The sequence below is a fragment of the Lactuca sativa genome, chromosome 9 (assembly GCF_002870075.4).
Source record: "Lactuca sativa cultivar Salinas chromosome 9, Lsat_Salinas_v11, whole genome shotgun sequence".
NCBI classification, from domain to species: domain Eukaryota; kingdom Viridiplantae; phylum Streptophyta; class Magnoliopsida; order Asterales; family Asteraceae; genus Lactuca; species Lactuca sativa.
Window position 1 is genome coordinate 216150671 of NC_056631.2, and position 20116 is coordinate 216170786.

At 38.5% G+C, this 20116-nt stretch overlaps 1 protein-coding gene across 1 annotated transcript; it reads right to left on the minus strand.

Annotated features, from left to right (window-relative positions):
• Window positions 1-17853: 17853 nt before the first annotated feature.
• On the minus strand, window positions 17854-18561 carry LOC128129272 (protein NPGR2-like). The gene is made up of 3 exons (XM_052767897.1): window positions 18551-18561; window positions 18290-18461; window positions 17854-18159 (listed from the first exon to the last, which is right to left on the minus strand). The coding sequence occupies exons 1-3, from the start codon at window positions 18559-18561 to the stop codon at window positions 17854-17856; spliced, it is 489 nt and encodes a 162-aa protein (XP_052623857.1).
• Window positions 18562-20116: the final 1555 nt, after the last annotated feature.

Sequence of the window (20116 nt, forward strand, 5' to 3'; positions counted from 1 at the left end):
AGAGTGAGATTTAGCCTTAGCAATCTAAACGAAAGTCGTAGAATATGTTAAAATAAGAACATCGATAAAAAGAACGCCCAAATCTGACTTCGTATGAAGAAGTTATGATTTTTCGAAGTTTCGGAATAGCAGTGTACAGCCCGAAATTCGAATATTAGATCGAGCGGTTTTTAGCCGACATGACCTGAACGAGAATTGAAGATCTCGTTAAGGGTAGCGTAACGAGAAAAAGATGGGTGAAAACGGATGTCGGATGAAGAAGTTATGAGGATTTAACGGACCAATCGTGTCCCGGCCTGTTAATAATATAAAATTTAAAATCGAGCCAAAATTAGCCGACGAAGTCTAAACGAAAGTTGTAGAGTACGTTCCCACCTTCGCGTGGATATAAAGAACGTCGAAAACGGAGGTCGTACGCGAAAGTTACGAATTTTTAAAGTCGAAGTATGAAAATGCGAAGTCTGGTGCAAGACTGGTGACGTGGCGCGTTGTGGGCCGTCCGATGAAGGTCTCAGATCTCGCTTCGGATCATGCCACGAAGCCTCGCCCTACGCCCCGCGTACGAGATCCGGAACGCCCCGCGTAACCTCGGTCTGATCCATCCGACGAGTGGAAGACAGCTGGGTCCGAGCTGGAGTTCTTATCCGAGGAGTACGCCCAGCGTACCCTCGGTACGCCCAGCGTAATGTCCGAGCTGCGCACCTATAAAAGGGGTCCGAAGACAGCCCTCATTTTCACACCAAAACTCACTCTCTCTCTAAATTACTTTCTCTCTCTAGCCCATTTTAACCCCCTAAACCCTAGGAAGAACCCCTAGCACCCTAGGGAAGCCCCGAGGCTCCCGGAGTCCCGAGAAAAAGGAGTTTTTCGGTTTCGAAACGCTGCTCCAATTAAGTCCCGGTTCTCGATAAAAATTCGCTGTAAGTGTGCTACGCTTACGCAATTTTTAATATAGCTTTCAAATAATTATAGGAATGTTATTAGGTCCTTAAAATAATTATTTGGGCTATTATTATGAGTTATATCGAGTATTATTAACACTTAATAATACTCGGACTAATTAATTTGTCGCGGTTATCGTTAAACTAAACCCTAGTGGTATCAATACTAGGTTTTATCGAAGGAATATCGTTTTGAGAGTATCGAGCGCTGTCCGAGTGCTGAGTCACCACCTAATCAGGTGAGTGCATAGTTACTTTCAGCTTACACATAGATATGAAGTATTTTATATAAATTACGTGCTATGTGTGCATATTATCTGAATACTTGCTATCTATGCTGGATGAACATTGTTATACATGTTTTCAATGATTTAAACTGTATATGTATTTTATATCTACGAAATGTTGGGGTAATACATGGGTAGATGTAATAGCTGATGTGTGATAAAATGATGAGAGGCCTCGATGTTGATGTTGTTGTTTCTGTCATCTAGCGGAGTATGGATGACGACCACGGACTCTTCTAGACAGTCCAGTGGAACACTAGCAGGCTCGCAACCTGTAGGTGTTTGTGAACGATGTGTTCACCGGTGTACTCCATCCCCCACATGGTTGCCTTTAGGACATTTATTGCTGAGGAATCCCCTTAGCAGTAGTGTCCGTCCCGATGATGATCCTTAGGCTAGGTCCCTTATGATAGGTGTTTAGGGCCGTAAAGTGAGGATAACGGGAACGGGTAATCGGGTTATTGTTGATTGATGAAATTAATAAACTTATTTATTGTGGGTTGAAAACCCTATGTGCTCACCAGGCTCCCAAGCCTGACCCACTCAGTTTTATGTATTACAGGTAGTGGCGCATGAGCATAGATGTGATGTTTTGGACGAGGGATTACGGATATAGGCCTGTAGATATGAAATAATGTAGTAAGGCTTTTATTGTACTATTTATGCTTTTGATCTGTACGAACATGACATCCCAAGTCTTTTAATGAAATACATTTCTATGGAAATGCTTTTGATAAATCTTTATCATATTTTGTTTTGGGACAAATTCCGCAACACTTTCATTTAAAATGTAACTCTGATTTTTAAACAAAGCATAAACAAACCGGTCTTTTCTAGCCGTGATTTTGGGGATGTCACAGTTGGTATCAGAGCATTAGTTTAAGCGAACTAGGAATTTGTAGGATTTCTAGACTTAAACTTAGAATGCTAAGCGATGATTGTGAGGTGTGAGCACTAGCTTATTTTAGGAATTGTGCCTAAAATGCTTTTATGTGCTAAATGCTTTGTGCATGATATGCTGTTATTTGTTCGGATCTATGGTCTGTTGCTGACCGGATCTGGAAACCTTATGTGTTTAGGATTCTAAACGTACGACTACGATATTAGAACTAGCATGTAAACGTTTCGGAGTGATAAGGACGATTTAAACGTCTATCCTAAATAAAGATCTAAATTCACCTTATTCGGTGTATAGATCAAGATGGCAAGGACTCGTAGCGGAAACGTAAACGCGAATGGAGATAGGAACCAACCCCCAGTGGTTCAACAAATACCTGTTGTAGAAGAAGTTGCACCTGAGCCAGTCACGATGGCCGGAGTGCAAGCGATGATCCAGGCTATGTTGGATCGTCAAATGGAGGAAACTAGACGTTTGCTCCAGCAAAATCGAGAGGAAGAGACTATTCAGATCGAACAGCCCGAGTTGAACGAAGGGCAGACTGAGGAGGGAAACTATAGTGGGACTGTTGGTCAAGCCAACCCACCGATAGTTAGGCAAAACCACCAGGATGGAGGAAATGACGGACGTGGATGCAAATACAAGGATTTCATGGCATCCAAGCCACCGAGCCTATCTGGAAGCCCGACACCGGTGGAAGTCATGAACTGGATCTCTGAAATGGAGACGATGTTTGAGAGTTGCGAGTGTAGCAACAGGCAGAAGACCGCTCTCGCGGTTCCTTTGTTGAAATCTGGAGTACTAAGCTGGTGGAAGCTACTAGCTGACTCAATGCCCAAAGGTGAAGCAAGCAAGATGTCGTGGGAGGATTTTCTGGTACAGTTGAAGATGCAATACTGCTCTGAGCAGGATCTTCTGGAAATCAACAACGAATTCCAGAATCTGAAGAAGGGAAGAATGAGCGTTACGGAATACGCTGCAAGCTTTACTGAGAAAATGAAGCTTGTTCCTCACCTCGTCCCAACTGAACTCTCCAAGGTTAACAAATTTGCCCTCGGATTACCAGCGGACTTCGGTCCAATGGTCAAGCAATCTACCACTCTGAAAGCCGCCATCTGGGCTGCTAAGAATGTGGAGACCCAGATACGAGAAAAGGGTCTGGAGAGAGCGGAAGTGGGAGAGAAAAGGAAATTTGACGGATCCTCAAGGTCCGGTAAGAAGGGTAGATTCTCGAAGTTTGGTTCGAGAGGAGGAGGATCAGAAGCGAAGTGGTGTGACAAGTGCAAGAAAAAGCACTCTGGGAAGTGTGATGGAGGGGTCACTTGTTACAAATGCGGAAAGCCTGGGCACTATGCCAATGAATGCACGTTCACTAAGAAGGTCTGTTATGAGTGCAATGAGGAGGGGCACATTTCAAGGGATTGCCCGAAGAAGAAGGAGACGGGAAGACCCAACATACCACCGAAGCCGAAGGCAAGAGCCTTCCAGATGACGCTCGAGGCTGCAAAGGAGGCAGCAGACGTCGCTTCAGGTACCTTTCTTGTAAATGGTTTGCCTGCAAATATACTATTTGATTCCGGAGCCAACTACTCCTTTGTATCGCATAAATTTGGTGGGAAATTAGCATTGCCTGTAGAAAAACTAGATAATGCCCTGATTGTAGAAGTTGCCAGTGGCAAATTCGTACCTGTTAGTAATCGTATTAGGAACATCGTCATCGACCTAAACGGAAACGAATTCAACGAAGAGCTATTACCCATAGAGTTAAACGGTTTCGACATCGTTTTGGGTATGGATTGGCTTAGCGCCAACGATGCTGAGATTCAATGCCGAAAGAAGATAGTAAAGGTAAACCCACCCGGAAAGGAATCATTTATGGTGTACGGGGACAAACGCAGAGTGAATTCTGGAATCATCTCCCTGATGAAAGCCAGGAAATGTTTGTCAAAGGGATGTGCATCATACTTGGCATTCGTAATCGATGCCAAGAAGGAGAAGAAAGAGGTGCAGAATATACCGGTTGTGTGTGACTATCCGGAAGTCTTTCCCGAAGATCTTCCTGGATTACCACCTGATAGACAAGTGGAGTTTCGTATAGACTTGTTACCAGGAACAACACCGATAGCAAAGGCACCTTACCGATTAGCACCGACGGAGATGAAGGAGCTCATGACGCAACTTCAGGAGCTGTTGGACAACGGTTTTATTCGACCTAGTTCATCACCCTGGGGAGCTCCGGTGTTATTCGTAAAGAAGAAGGACGGAAGCATGAGGATGTGTATAGACTATCGAGAGCTGAATAAGGCAACGGTGAAAAACAAGTATCCATTGCCGAGGATTGACGACCTATTCGATCAGCTGCAAGGTTCGAGCTACTTCTCAAAGATCGATCTTAGGTCAGGATATCATCAGCTGAAGGTGAGAGAGCAGGATATTGAAAAGACTGCATTCAGAACAAGATATGGACACTACGAGTTCTTGGTTATGTCATTTGGACTAACCAATGCTCCTGCAGCATTCATGGATTTGATGAATAGGGTTTGTAAACCATTCCTCGATAAATCCGTGATAGTGTTCATCGACGACATTCTCATCTACTCGAAAAGCCAAGAGGAGCATGGCAAGCATCTACGAGAAGTATTAGAAGTGTTGAAGAAGGAGAAGCTTTTTGCAAAGTTCTCCAAATGCGACTTTTGGATACGGGAAGTCCAATTCTTGGGTCATGTTGTTAACCAGGAGGGAATAATGGTTGACCCCGCAAAGATCGAGACTGTAATGTTAAACTAAACCCTAGTGGTATCAATACTAGGACTAATTAATTTGTCGCGGTTATCGTTAAACTAATACTCGGACTAATTAATTTGTCGCGGTATTATTAACACTTAATAATACTCGGACTAATTAATTTGTCGCAGTTATCGTTAAACTAAACCCTAGTGGTATCAATACTAGGTTTTATCGAAGGAATATCGTTTTGAGAGTATCGAAGCGCTGTCCGAGTGCTGAGTCACCACCTAATCAGGTGAGTGCATAGTTACTTTCAGCTTACACATAGATATGAAGTATTTTATATAAATTACGTGCTATGTGTGCATATTATCTGAATACTTGCTATCTATGCTGGATGAACATTGTTATACATGTTTTCAATGATTTAAACTGTATATGTATTTTATATCTACGAAATGTTGGGGTAAAACATGGGTAGATGTAATAGCTGATGTGTGATAAAATGATGAGAGGCCTCGATGTTGATGTTGTTGTTTCTGTCATCTAGCGGAGTATGGATGATGACCACGGACTCTTCTAGACAGTCCAGTGGAACACTAGCAGGCTCGCAACCTGTAGGTGTTTGTGAACGATGTGTTCACCGGTGTACTCCATCCCCCACATGGTTGCCTTTAGGACATTTATTGCTGAGGAATCCCCTTAGCAGTAGTGTCCGTCCCGATGATGATCCTTAGGCTAGGTCCCTTATGATAGGTGTTTAGGGACGTAAAGTGAGGATAACGGGAACGGGTAATCGGGTTATTGTTGATTGATGAAATTAATAAACTTATTTATTGTGGGTTGAAAACCCTATGTGCTCACCAGGCTCCCAAGCCTGACCCACTCAGTTTTATGTATTACAGGTAGTGGCGCATGAGCATAGATGTGATGTTTTGGACGAGGGATTACGGATATAGGCCTGTAGATATGAAATAATGTAGTAAGGCTTATATTGTACTGTTTATGCTTTTGATCTGTATGAACATGACATCCCAAGTCTTTTAATGAAATACATTTCTATGGAAATGCTTTTGATAAATCTTTATCATATTTTGTTTTGGGACAAATTCCGCAACACTTTCATTTAAAATGTAACTCTGATTTTTAAACAAAGCATAAACAAACCGGTCTTTTCTGGCCGTGATTTTGGGGATGTCACACTCTCTGCAGTCCTTAGCAAGCCTTGAAGCTTGCTCAAAGTAATCTCTTCCTTATTCATCTGGTAGGTCATGCGGAACTGGTTGTAGGAGGGAGGCAAGGAATGAAGGATGATGTCAATTTCCATCTCTTCATCAAAGTTCACATTCAACTTTAGTAGGCGATCGACATATCTTTGCATCTTTTGCGAATGAGCGGTAAGGGACTCTCCATTACCCATTTTGGCAGTGATCATCGAAGTGATGATCTCGTACGTTTCTTGCCTAGCGCTCTGGTGGTACCGGTCCAACAGATCTTGAATAATATCATAGGGATACATGTCCTCATAGGACTTTTATAGTTCTGCAGTCATAGTCGCCGACATGATGCAATGGACTTTCATGGCATCACGCTTATGGGCCTCAAAGGCCGCGATCTCTTCAGCAGAGGCAGTGTTGACGTTGATTTCCTTCAGCTTGTCATCGAGGACATACTCTTTTTCCTCATAACAAGTGAGCATTCGTATGTTGCGGATCCAATCATTGAAATTTGACCCGTCAAAGATCACTCTCCCACACAAGTTCATGAGTGAGAACAAGTCGGAGGAATTTGAACCATAAGCGTTGTTGTTGACGTTCGACATCTGAAATAGAAAAGAGACAAGGTTTGATTAGAAATGAATCCCCAATTAAACACCCAAATGAGAAATTAGGGCTAGGACCCAACAACATTATTTACAAATTAGAAGAGGGATGCCGTAATCTAACATGCAAATAATTTGAAGGTAAGTGAATGACGATTCACTAATTTTCCACCATGAAAAACAAAAAAGAGATTAAGTTTTAAATGTATTGAAAATTCCTAGACCTTTTGAGATTCATTGAACTTTTCAATGGCATGTTTAAATCTCGATATGCCCCTCAAGTTTGTGACTGGGATGCCGAGGATCACAAAGCGGGTGTGATTAACCATGCAAATGTACATGGTGCCCTCATTTTTACAGTCACCTATTCGATGTGCCGGTTAACCACACACGCTCCATAGAACTATGACAAACATTGAGTCACCCTTTGCCACCTTTGCTTAGAGCCCAATTAGTGTGCCGGTTAACCACACATGCTCCACTAACATCTTAGCAAGGTTACAAAGTGTAATTTCAAGGAATTGCATCAATTCACTTTTGCCTAAAGTAACTAAGATTGGGAATTTTGTAAAACATTTAGTTACTTTTATAAATTCATTATACTTTTAATGAGGAAAGGGTTGCCCTATCCTACCCGTTCGGCTAACGACCCTCCACTAATCAAGGAACCGGTGGGTGAGAGTGGACACCCATTAAACAGCCATTTTATAGGCCATAACCTTATACCCCCTTATAGATCGACTTTGTGAATGATGCCTGATAACGGTAAGACTAGCATCTAAGTATATATATATATATATATATATATATATATATATATATATATATATATATATATATATATATATATGAATCTTATAATATTATAAAGTATAAGGTTGAATTTTAAACTTGTAAAACTCTAGTGTTTGAAATTTAAATAGTTCAAATTAAACTTTTAATTAAAAAATTTAAATTTCAAAACTTGAAGCCAAGTTTTGAACTTTTCAAAACACATAGGATCAAATAGTGAATAATTTAAATTAAACATTTAATTTAATGATTATCTAGATTTGAACTATTCTATTTTAACCACAAGATAATTCATCAAATAAATCAAATAATCAAATTTTATCACATAAGGAATTTATTATTAAAATAAATGGTAATTATCTTTTGTTTTGGTAAGGATAAACATATAACAACAATAAAATTTGGATTTTATTAGTCAAAAACGGTTTTGGTAATTATCCTTCAGCAAAACGGTAAGAAATCCCAACAAATCCCTCTACTTGATGACTCGACTCGCCGAGTCCTCTTATGGAATCGTCGAGCCCACATTGGGACTCGTCGAGTCTGTCAGGTAGAAGACCCAAAAATTCGATTTTCAAGCAAGAATGAAACACAAAGCATCAAATACAATAGAAGCCAATCAAGGCTCTGATACCACTGATGGGGTTTACACATAATAACAACCTATGTGCTCATGCAAACCCTAAAGCTTGGATCTAGGCTTCTCTATTGTATGTGCAATTCATCTAAGACTTACAGACCCTAGATCTAGCATACCTGATTCAAAATTGACATAAGAAAATAGATCTAGATGATTACCTCTTCTTCAAAGCTTGAATCTTCTTGTCCTTGGAGCTTAGAGTCACAAGTGTCACTCCTTTAATGGCTTACAAACACCACACAAGCAAAAGGATGATAATGGAGAGAGAGAGGAGAGGCACAATTTCGGTTGTGATCTTTCTAGGGTATCAAGTGGCCGAAAATTGGATGCCTTGAGGTCCTATTTATGCTGGTGTTGCTTGGGTTTCAGTCAAAACCCTAATGGATAGCTTAGGCCTTAAGAAGTCCAAGGAAGCTTCTAGAATAGGGCCTGTTGGCCGAAATTAGGATGGACACATCCCTAATTTCGTCCAAGCCTAGTTCCATGAGCCTTCTCAGCCCAATACTCAACTATCACACATTTGACAGTTTAAGTCCCCTTTATTTAATTAATGACTTTTAGCCACAAAATTAATTCTTAATTAATTCTTGTCTAATATTAATTAAACCATATGATTTCTCCTTTAATATATTATTCATATAATATATTAATAAACCATGATATCCTATCATTTGATAAATCATCCTATCATGTTGCTTTGGTGAAGGCAACCCAAAAGGACCATGCACAACCGGGTCAAATACTTACCAAATATAGTTACGAGCTTAGACACTAATCCAACACTCCGAATCTTGAATAAGTGTGTCATCATCAAGGTACCATGCATGTAGAAGAAGCTTGCACTTGTCTCTAATGTTATGCAAGAGTGGGTGCAACACAATGACAAAGAGAAGTGGTCCCAAACGGTCTCTTTGTTGAACTCCAGTAGTAGACCAAATATGCGTGTCTCCTAGATACAACGTTGCTGCTTGACCATATAGGAATTCTACCGATAAGGATATATAAGGGAACCTTAATCTAACCTCATGAAGTAATGCAGATCTGTCAACAAGGTTAAAGGCATTGGAGAAGTCCACAGTTAGCATGGAAAGAGATCCGTCATTGTAGCGCTCACTCAACACCCTATTAGCGCTATGTAATACGACTTTAGCACCAACCAATACCCCGACTCTGAACTAAAAATCATTGAGATACTTGACCATATATTTACCAACACATTTCATAGACAACTTGGAAACCAAATGTCTCCATATAGTTCCTACTGTAATAGGTTGGATTCCGTTGTCAGGTTTTAAGAGCGGTGTAAGAGGAGCAAAGGCAACAAATTCTGCCAAACTCGAAGGGCATCTTCCCCCTAGCCATAGATTAACCACACATGTAATAGAACATAGGAGGTCTTTTGCTATAGCTAAACCTTCTCCAAAAAGATTATCTAAAACGTGTTGAGCTCTCAATCCATCTCTCACACACGAGGTTCCTTTAGGGAATGATTTAATGCCCCCAATGACATTGTCAATATCCACAACAAGGTAAGGTACTAAACATATGGTACTCATCATGTTTGGTGGTGACTTGTGTGGATGCTTATCCTCCAATGCCTTCACTGTATCATCCTCGTATGGAGCAACCCCCGAGGAACATAACACTTTCACTGCTGCTGTGAAATGCCCATATGAAACCTTATGGAGACATTGCCTGACGTTGGCGCTGCCCTGTGTTCTCTCCTCCTGAATGTACTCTTTTTTTCCTTGTTGCTCCAGCCACACATTGGCAACCATGTTTCTTACAAGCTTGGCTATACCATCTTCAGTACCCCAAGTAGCTAATGAGCTTAGGATATTACTATGCTACAAGTACTTCCTATTCCCAAGCCTACTTTCTTGCTTATTCTTGGGCCTGAACACTTGAAGAATACACCTAGGAAGAATTAACAATGTAAATCAGGCTTCAACGGATCCAGGATGAGAAGTTACCTTGGAAAGGGTTGCTTTTAAGGCCTAAGAGAAAGCCATATGATAGTTATGAGGGATGCTTTTGACTGTGGTGATAGGTAGCTTAAACACACGATCAAGGAGTCGAGCATCCAACACCAACCCCTCATTGAGGTCAGCCTCCGGTTCATTGGGTGGCGGCTTTTGAGTACCAACAATATGTTCAATTATGTCATCAACCTCACCATTAAATTTAACAAGACCTTCTCAGTGGCGACACAAGCGGATTAGAGCATGTAGATTCATACAATCCCCACCTATCCATTGACTAAAATCCTTCAATGTTGCTAAAACTGACATAATTAATCCATGGTCTAAATAAATAACCTATCGCAACACAGATCTACACTCATATGTAAGGAGGTGCGAGCTCTTGATATGAGAAATCATACGAGAAATCCCTTTACCGCCTACTTCACCATTTGGGCAGAAATGGAACCTCCAAAAAGGACATGTCCAAGGTCTGCTCACATATGTATGAGAAGACATAAACATACAAACAAATCTTACTAAAGCCTCAAGGGGAGGATCAAAATGAGAAGCAAAAATCCAAAGTAAAATGTGACACTCCAACAAAAGGTTGTATAGTGACCCTGATTATGATGACATGTGCGGAATAGTAATGATTTAGTGAATCATACAAACATCAAGAACACAAGGAGTAAATAAACACGTTTAAGCTCCATTAGAATAGTAAGAGTACAAGTGGGTTTTGTTATTTCTCTCACTAAAATAACACTAAAAAATGGTTCTTAAATAATGGGAGTCACTCACTTCCTACTTATAGGAAAGACTTATCCCATTTACACATACAAGAGGGTAAGCCACATCCAAGGAGAACTTTGCACCCTAACATTCTCCCCCTCAAAGTTAGGATTGTATGTCCCGACTTTAGTTTCTAAACAAGCTCGCGCGATCAAGACCAACTCCCCTGCGAAGTAAGACCGATCTTCAAATCTGCAAATGAATACCCGAGAAGCATTGAATACCCATTTCTACATTCTCATCTTTTTATAATCAACAAGTGATTATTAAACCCACAAAGGATGAGAAGCGCTCGAGGAATAAACATGATGAATCTCCCCCTTGATATCTGCCAAAAATGCAACCGTAGAAATTTTGCACGAAAACAATCATGAAAAGCAGAGAAAATTTCCAAATTTTGTAAAAATTTTCAACTTTTGGGTGAGAGTTGCAAGAAATTCAAAAACTAGGTAATAACTGTCAATTTCGTAATTCTGTAGGGACCCATTGTGCCAAAACAGCTTCCAACGCGAAACTTTACTCCAAATGCGAAATTGGGCACAAAGTATCAATTCGCATAAACTATAGGGACCTGATTCGAAAATTCTTCCCATGTCACAGAAAAATTATGTCGAAACTGGGTAATTTTTGCCAAAGTGCTGAAACTTCAGGGATCCAAACTGAACATTCTGCATTCTTTTCAACAAAATATCCCCATATCGAAATTGTGTCTTTTCTGCCACTTCTTTGAAAGATAGGGGATTCGTAATGAAAGTTTTTGCTTTCTTCCCCGGTTGTTACCAGATGCGAACACGATCAGCACATTTCACACTTCGACATTGAATTCCACAAGTCAAAATACTCCTTTTGATTACATATCCAAATTGTGTTCGACATCACACCAATTTCCCCATAGCGAAACCCAAATCGCGATCACATGTTGCGAACCACTTATTTGAACTCATGTCGAAATGGTGTTTACGTCAAAAGCATTCGTCCTTCAAATTGACTAACCTAAAGCGAAGCAAGTTCAATCATCAACCCAAAGCATAACCTTTTCATTTCGAACTCACTATCCACAAAATTCATCACAGATTGAAATTACCATCCACACATCGAACGATTTCTATCCCAAAACGAAACTGTGAAAGCATTCGACCCCAACTCAACACTAGATGTGAATGACCCAACGTTCCATCTGTTTTCTTCCCCAAGTCAATTTCTATCAGGTAACTTTCGAAATCATGATGTCGACTCAATTCAAACACGTTCGACCCTGAGCATTGCTTTGTTCTACCCCAACATTTTATCTAATTTCTTCCCCTGTTCGATTTCCTGTATATGACCAAGACCATCAAACTATTCTACTGGTCAAACATCAAACTTCAAATGCGCACATCGAAATCAATTTCGTCCGGATTCAAGAATGCATCAGCCATACCAGTTCGATTCCAAAGCCACTTTCCGTCTGATTTCGACTCAAAATCAACCATCAACAACAATTTTGACTTTAAATTCGATTGGATTTTTAGACAACTTCAACCAAATACGACTCCAAGTACGTTTGATCAGAATTCGAACTACTCCAATCAAAATCAACTTTGACCGGGACCTCAACATCATTCGTAATTCCCAAATATATTATGACTCATCTGATTTTGACCAAAACACGTTCGATTTTGAGACTCTTGATGCTTCATCGACTTGAATAACTCAGCAACATCATTTATCATACAGAATTATAAAGGTTGACTTGGACAAAAATTAGTCAAAATTGAATGCGACTCCAATCAACATAAGAACTAGACAAAATCAAAATCAACAACATCAATTAGAATAAGCTCGATGCCAATCCAGTCTCCACACAAATCAACAATACGATCAAACTTGATTTCGATTCCAAAATTGTTTTTGACATGAACTCAATCAATGAACACCGTCCAAATCGAGTTCGATTTGTTCAACTTGGACTTTCTCTTATGCGAATGATAATTGGACCAATGAATAACGGAAGATCAAGAATCTTGGGCTCAACAATTTTGGACTCAATAATTAGCAATAACCGGATAAATTGATTGGACTTATTTGATCGATGAACAGTATCCGAACGAATTGAAGTTGGGCTTTTGATCAGATCATGAAATTGGTTCATATGATCAAAAAGAATTATGGTTTGAGCTTTTATTTGGAAGTGAATTTTGGATCAAAATGATTAGGAAACATGATTGGGCTAGATCTAAAAAAAATATTGGATCATCAATGGGGTTGAAAACAAAATAGATCCAACGAATCAAAAACGAAAAACACGATTTAAAAAAAAATTGATTAAATTTAAGTTTTGAGAAAAACCTTGATCTTTATCTTCGATCTCAACATGAATTTTTCAGAATCCACTTAAGGATTTGAGACAACTTATTGATGATTCTTTTTCCGTTTGCAACACATGAATCAATTTTTGAAGATTTTGGCTCTTATGTTAGAACAAGAAAATCTCCAATCTTCACATTGTAGCACCCACGATGCATGTTGTACAACCCGTTCTTCGCATTTTTCAACGATCTAGCATCATCTTTATAAGAATCTTCAACAACTTTGGCTTTGGAATTCAAATTCATTGCAACACTTGATGATTGTTTCTTTGGAACCCAAATTTGCTTCATAGATTTCGGATTCATGACAACTTTTGAAGATTTTTGTTTAGAAACCCAATTGTTTTTGCTTTTGATCTTCTTTTTCTTTTTCTTCCTTTTCATCTTTTTAGATCTTGAAGATTTGAATTCAAGAACAACTTCATTCTTGACAACTTCAACTTTGCAAGTTTGAATCAAGTCTTTTGGAGTTTGATACATTTGAACCTCTTAGATTGAAGGCTTTCGATAAGGCACAATTCCTTCAAACAAATCACAACAATTCACCCATTCATCGGTTTGAACTACAATTGAACGAAAAACTTTCACACCTTCATCAAAATCACATTGAATTCCCATTTCTTGAACATCATGAACATCCGGGTAAAGTGCAAGAACATTGACACTATATTTGCATTCGTCAAGACGAATTCCTTCAATGACTTCATCTTCTTTCTTCTTCTTCCTTCTTTCATGATAAGTTGTTACCAAACAATTAAGCAACACTTTATTATGATCATGACGAAGAGGATAACCAATGAAATTTCCACATTCACATTTCTCACAAGAAATGGGTGAATTTTGTTTAAAATACCTGGTTGCAAAACAACTGATAAGTCCTTCAAAACTGAATGACCATGGATACTCATCTACAAACCAATTCTCACAAATTGTTTCTTTCATTTTCAAATCCGAAAAATTAAGAATATCATAAGAACTTGAAAATCTCCAAAGAGAAAGTGAATATGAATAAATTTCTAGAGAGAGAAAGTAAAAATAACAAGTATTGTAAAGAGAGAAGCTCGAATTTTGAATCAAATCAAGGAATAAATTCAATTTCTAGAAGACAATCTTTCTCAAAAATGAATAACATTCACCCATTTAAGATTCACCAAATAAAAAGTTGTCATCATGGATCAATTCTTGAGAGCTTCATGAACACCCGCTCTGATACCAATTGTAGTGACCCTGATTATGATGAGATGTGCGAAATAGTAATGATCTAGTGAATCATACAAACATCAAGAAAACAAGGAGTAAATAAACACATTTAAACTCCATTAGAATAGTAAGAGTACAAGTGGGTTTTGTTATTTCTCTCACTAAACTAACACTCACAAATGGGTCTTACATAATGGGAGTCACTCACTTCCTATTTATAGGAAAGACTCAACCCATCTACACATACAAAAGGGTAAGCCACATCCAAGGAGAACTTTTCACCCTAACATGTTGGAATGCACAATGAAAATCAACACATGGAAGAGAATCTACATCTTCTTGAGTCCTAAAATGGATGCAACACTCTAAAAACCCATTTATACATTTTATCGAACACTTGGCAGACAGAAAAGAAGTGTTTGATTTGCACAAATGAAGTTGTAGAATTTAAACCATGTATCATCTTAAAGCTTGATGATTAAGAAGGCAAGAATTTGGAGTTTAAGAGAAGATGATTATGAATTTTTTTATTTTTTATATACTCAAAGATATAAGCTAAGAAGCAAAATCATGTCCAGGAAGAAGTTGACCGATTTCCACTAATCTTCTCTATCTTCAATAAGATATCAGAAATGAAAATCGATTCTTGATATATTAAAATCAACTATGTTTGAATTCAATGCATGACCATACCTGTAGACAAGTGTTAAATTCTTGGTTTTTGAATATTGCTATGTTAAAATTGATTCTTGGTGTTAGAGTCTTGTAGATAAGTGTTGAATGATTATCAATTTTCATTTGTTACTTATTTGTGCTTGAGTTGTACAACCCTAAACAAGTGTTGCTAAGATTACTGCATAATATTTATGAATTTTTAGATTTTTTGTCCAACTTTGAACCATCATTAAATCTTCATATTGTAACATCCTGTTTCGTGCAATTTCTAAGCCATGGACCGAAAGTCGATTGTGTAAGGTTTTGGGCCTTAAGGAGGCAAAATTTAGTCCTTGTGGAAGGAGGTAATGATAGTTAAGAGATTTTACCCTTGAATTGTTTTCTGGGTCGAAGGGTAGAAAGGGGAAAAGTCATAGGCTGGGTCCTTGCATGATATTTGGATTTTTATTCGAAATTTTTTTAGTCCAAGATATTTATATAATATTGTAGAGATCTTCAACACCTTTCTGTGGATATAAAGAATGTTGAAAAGGGATTTGGAACGAAGAAGTTACAACCGTTTGAAGTTAGGATGATTTTTGGGTTAGCCGCGTACACATGGCGTACTAGGATATCCCTAGTACGATGTGCATACTAGGAGTAGACTGGGTGTATGTGATCACTCCCCAAACCCTTTTCATGGTTTGAGCCCTATTTAAGCTCCTCAACTTCCCCAAACCCATTCCAATCTCAGCCTCCACCTCTCCAACACCCTCTCTTGAAACCCTAACCCTAGATTGAACCTTGTGATAAAAAAGAAGCTGTTTTTAAGTGCTTTGGAGTGTTCTGGTGCACCTTGGAGAAGAAGGAACTAATTGACGAAGCATTGGTGGATTTGGAGAATGTAGATCCAGACCTTGTTCACATTGATCTTTCTTCTAGAGGTATAAAGCTTGAATCTTGATGATGGAATTTTTAGATCCAACTAGTTTTGGGTGTTATGAGCTTTTAGTCACTTTAAGTGCATAAAGTTAAGATCTTGAAATTTTGTGACCTTCTTATGGATAAAGTTGGAAACTTTATCCATCTAAACATCATTTTAATTCAGATATGAAGGTTAGAGACTTGGACTTAATGAATTAAGTTGAAAACGATCCTCTTTTGGGTCCCTTTGAGAATTAAATACTAGATCTTGTTTGTTGGGACCATTCTAATGGATAAAGTTGGAAACTTTATCTATTACGGAGCTATTGTGAACCATAAAAATGTGATCTTGGCCCTTCTATCCCTTCCATTATAACATCCCCAAAATCATGGCCAGAAAAGACCGATTTTGTTTATTCTTTATAAAAACCAGAGTACTTCTTTTCATAAAAATGTTGCGGAATTTGTTCCCAGAAAAATACGATAAATACGTTATCAAAACATTTTCGAAGAAACGTATTTTATTCATTTTAAAACTTTTGGGATGTCATTATCAATACAGGAACATAAGCATAAACGAAACTTACATTTATTTACACTAGTGATCTACATCTCTTTAATCTCTCAGTGTAATGTGACTTCGGGGTTGTTTTTTTTTTTTTGTGAAGAGCTGCGCAACCACTTTTGTCTGCGCCGCGCAGACAACGCGCAGACATACGCCCTCGCAGAGTGTTTGTTTTTTGGAAGTGCGCAGACCAAAAAACGTCTGCGCGAGGTCTTCCTGGTGCAGGCATGGGCCACTGTCTTCAAAGGTCTTCAGACCTCATTTTAACCTAAAAAAAAAGACCACCTGTTTTTTTTTTCTTTCTCTTTTTGCTGAAAATACATTTTTAATGTTTATGACATGGAATTAAGTTTGAAAAATTAATTTATTTCAACAGCTGCAAACGTTAAAAACAAACAGTCTTCTTATTGCAGACTGCAGACATTTGGTCCACCTCTTCTGCCGCAGAGGCTTGCAGATGTGGTCCGCAGACTGCAAACATTTTGGCTTCAAAAAAACAAACAACACCTTATCTGAAAGACAAGATTGACCATTCCATAGGATTGTCAGCATGATATCTAACAGAGGACTGTACGATCCCTTATCTGAAAGACAAGATTGATTAGATCAGAGTTTGACAGCGTCTTTGAGAGCTACGATTGCAAACCAAATTGTACTTGTGCATATAGTTACTAGACTTATCCAAGTGGGAGACTGTTGGAATAGTGTCTAAGGCTGCAACTATATTAGGCAAGTACTTGACCCGGTTGTGCATGGTCCTTTTGGGTTGTCTTCACCATAGCAACTTGACAGGATGATTTATCAAGAGAGAATAAATATTATTAATATATTATGGGAATAATATAAAGAATAATATATTGTTATTTGATTAATATAAGTCATAGAATTAATTGGAATTAATTTGGTGACTTAAAGAGATTAATTAAGGTTGTGTTTGTTTTTTAAAAAAATCCTCTTCTAACCTCTTAGTGCTGCGCGGCGCAGCACACGCGCAGCACTTTTAAATTCGCAGCAGTTTGATTTTTAGAAGGCTTCGGGCTTAAAAACCTCTTCCCGTCCTCTTCCCCACGCAGCATTGGGCTTACCTCTTCTCAGCACTTCTAAACCTAATAACAAAAAAAAAGACACGGACAAAACCACAGCCGCAAGTCGTTCATTCTTTCTTGGCGTCGAACGTGTTGAAGACCGGAAGAATTTTGGTCGCCGTCGCTGCTGCTGCCGGTCGCCGTCGCTGCTGCTGCTGCTCGCCGCTCCTTGCTGCTGGTGGTCGCCGCTCCTTGCTGCTGGTGGTCGCCGATTTCACTGCCCATCCTCCATCTCCTTCGTCTTCAACATCACAGCACACAGGTTTGTTTTTTTTTTTTTTTTATTTTTTTGTCCAGAAGTGTGAAATAAAATTGCTTCAAGGAGTAAACCAACAGCATGTATAGACAATGGTGGATCCCCATAATTATGAGAAACTCTTCTACGAGGTTCGCCTCTTTGGGAAAGACTAATCTTCATCTTTGGAGTTACTGTTGCTATATCTATCCCTTCAAACACATGAAGAGCAGCTTCTATGTTTCCCTTTTGATATTCATATCTCCCTAACAACGCTCTTGCTTCCTATTTTACAATAACATTCAATTACCAATTCTAATAGACTTTCTTAACCAAAAGAAAGATTAAAACTTGTTCTATGGGTTCAATTCAAACCAGGAAATAAGAAAAAATGTAAAAAGTTTAGAGAAACAACCTCAAAATTTAAGGAACCATTTTCACGAAGAGATGATTCGGCTTCTTCAATATTACCCGTATCTGGCCTCCTATCGTTTTCACCAGTGGCTTGAGAAGAATAAGCACCAGAGGAACAATCCTCCACAGCTAATGATTCTGATGAAGCTGTGAAATATGATTGAAGAAAGAAGCTGTGAAATAAGCTTTGAAGCTGTGAAATAAGATGATAATCTCATGATTTGAATGGTTTCATAAGGGCATAATTGACCTTTTTTTTTACAGATCCACCATAGAGAGAATTTTTGTTTTGTTATAATTCTAGCAGTTAGAGATATTGCAAGCATAAATTGAGTTAAAATTCTGCTTTAGTGCTTTGTTATAATTCTAGGAGTTTGTGTTTTGTTCTTTAATTAGAGCCATGATTTATGTTTAGGTTCATGAATTTTTGTGTTGAATTGTTATGAATGTTGGGTAAAATCATAATCCTTGCTGAAATCATATACTTATATTGTGAAATCATAAACTCGTATATTAGTTTATATGCTGAAATCATTAGCTCAAATGGTTTTTTTAAACTTATTTGTTGAATTGTTATCACTTGTATTTCTTGAATGGAGATCAAGTTTATGCTTCTTTTCAAGTTTGTCCTTAAATTGTTGAATATGCTAAACGTATTTGTTGATTATGTTGAAATATGATTAATCTTTTTTGCTAAAGTATGTATTTTATATTTTTTTGTTATTAGCGATGGGAGATAAACATACATGGACCAATGAGCAAACAAAATGCTTATTGCTCACTTGTATTGAAGAAGTACAAACCGTGGGTAGAAAAGGTTTGAGTTTGCACAAACAATCATGGCACAAGTTAGGAACAACCATTAAGGAAAAATATGGCGTGGATTTGAGTCAACGACAATTAAAAAACGCCTATGATAACCTTAAAGCCAAATACACAGGATGGTTGTACTTAAAAAATAAAACTGGAAACCTTTACAATCCCCAAACAAATACTTTTAATTTAACAAATGAGGAGTGGGAGGACTTTAAAAAGGTATATATACACACACATATTTATATGTATTTTGTTTATATAGTTGCCAATTCTTATATTACTTTTGTTACATTGATTGCGTTTAGGGACATCCGAAAGCCGCTTCTTTGAAAACCGTCCCATTATTGTTTCCAGAGCTTTGTGCAGAACTCTTTGATGGAAACAGTGCATCTGGTAATCTCAGTTATGCCACATCCCAAACACCATCGGGACATGGATCATCTTCTTTCCATGTCGCACCACTACATCTTATGGACGCCCCTTCTATTAACATAGATGAGGATGATTTCTTTTCCAATCATACTAGTGAGCATTTTACTCAACCTTCACCTTCTGCTACTTCACCTTCTGCTGCTTCACCTTCTGCTGCTTCACCTTCTGGTAACCCCAACAAAAGGGCCAAACCCTCAACTCCTAGACCTAGAGCTCCTAGTGCCTCACCTGATCCACCTTCTTCTGCCTCGCCTAAAGCTTCTATTACTGCTGATGATTTAGCATTGGAGATGCAAAAAGCTCTACGTCATTTGACTCAAGGGCCAACAATTCCCCAATGTTTAGAGAAGCTTGAGTTGCTCGAGTTAGACCCAATAGACCCTCTACGATTTGCTGCGTATCACATTTTTGGAGGGACCATGAGTATGAGAGAGATGTGGGTAAATTTGCCTAATGATCCACGAATATTAAGAGGATGGATCGAGATGACAGCTACAAGCTTGGGAGTTTTAAAGGATGGAAAGATCGTTCGTTGACTTTATATGTTTGAGTTGTTTAGGTTTTAATTGCATGTTTTGGA

Coding starts and splice junctions, on each gene's coding strand:
- LOC128129272 (XM_052767897.1), bottom strand. Junction 18,160..18,289: donor ATGGTTCCTTAAATTTTGAG/GTTGTTTCTCTA, acceptor ATTGTAAAATAG/GAAGCAAGAGCGTTGTTAGG.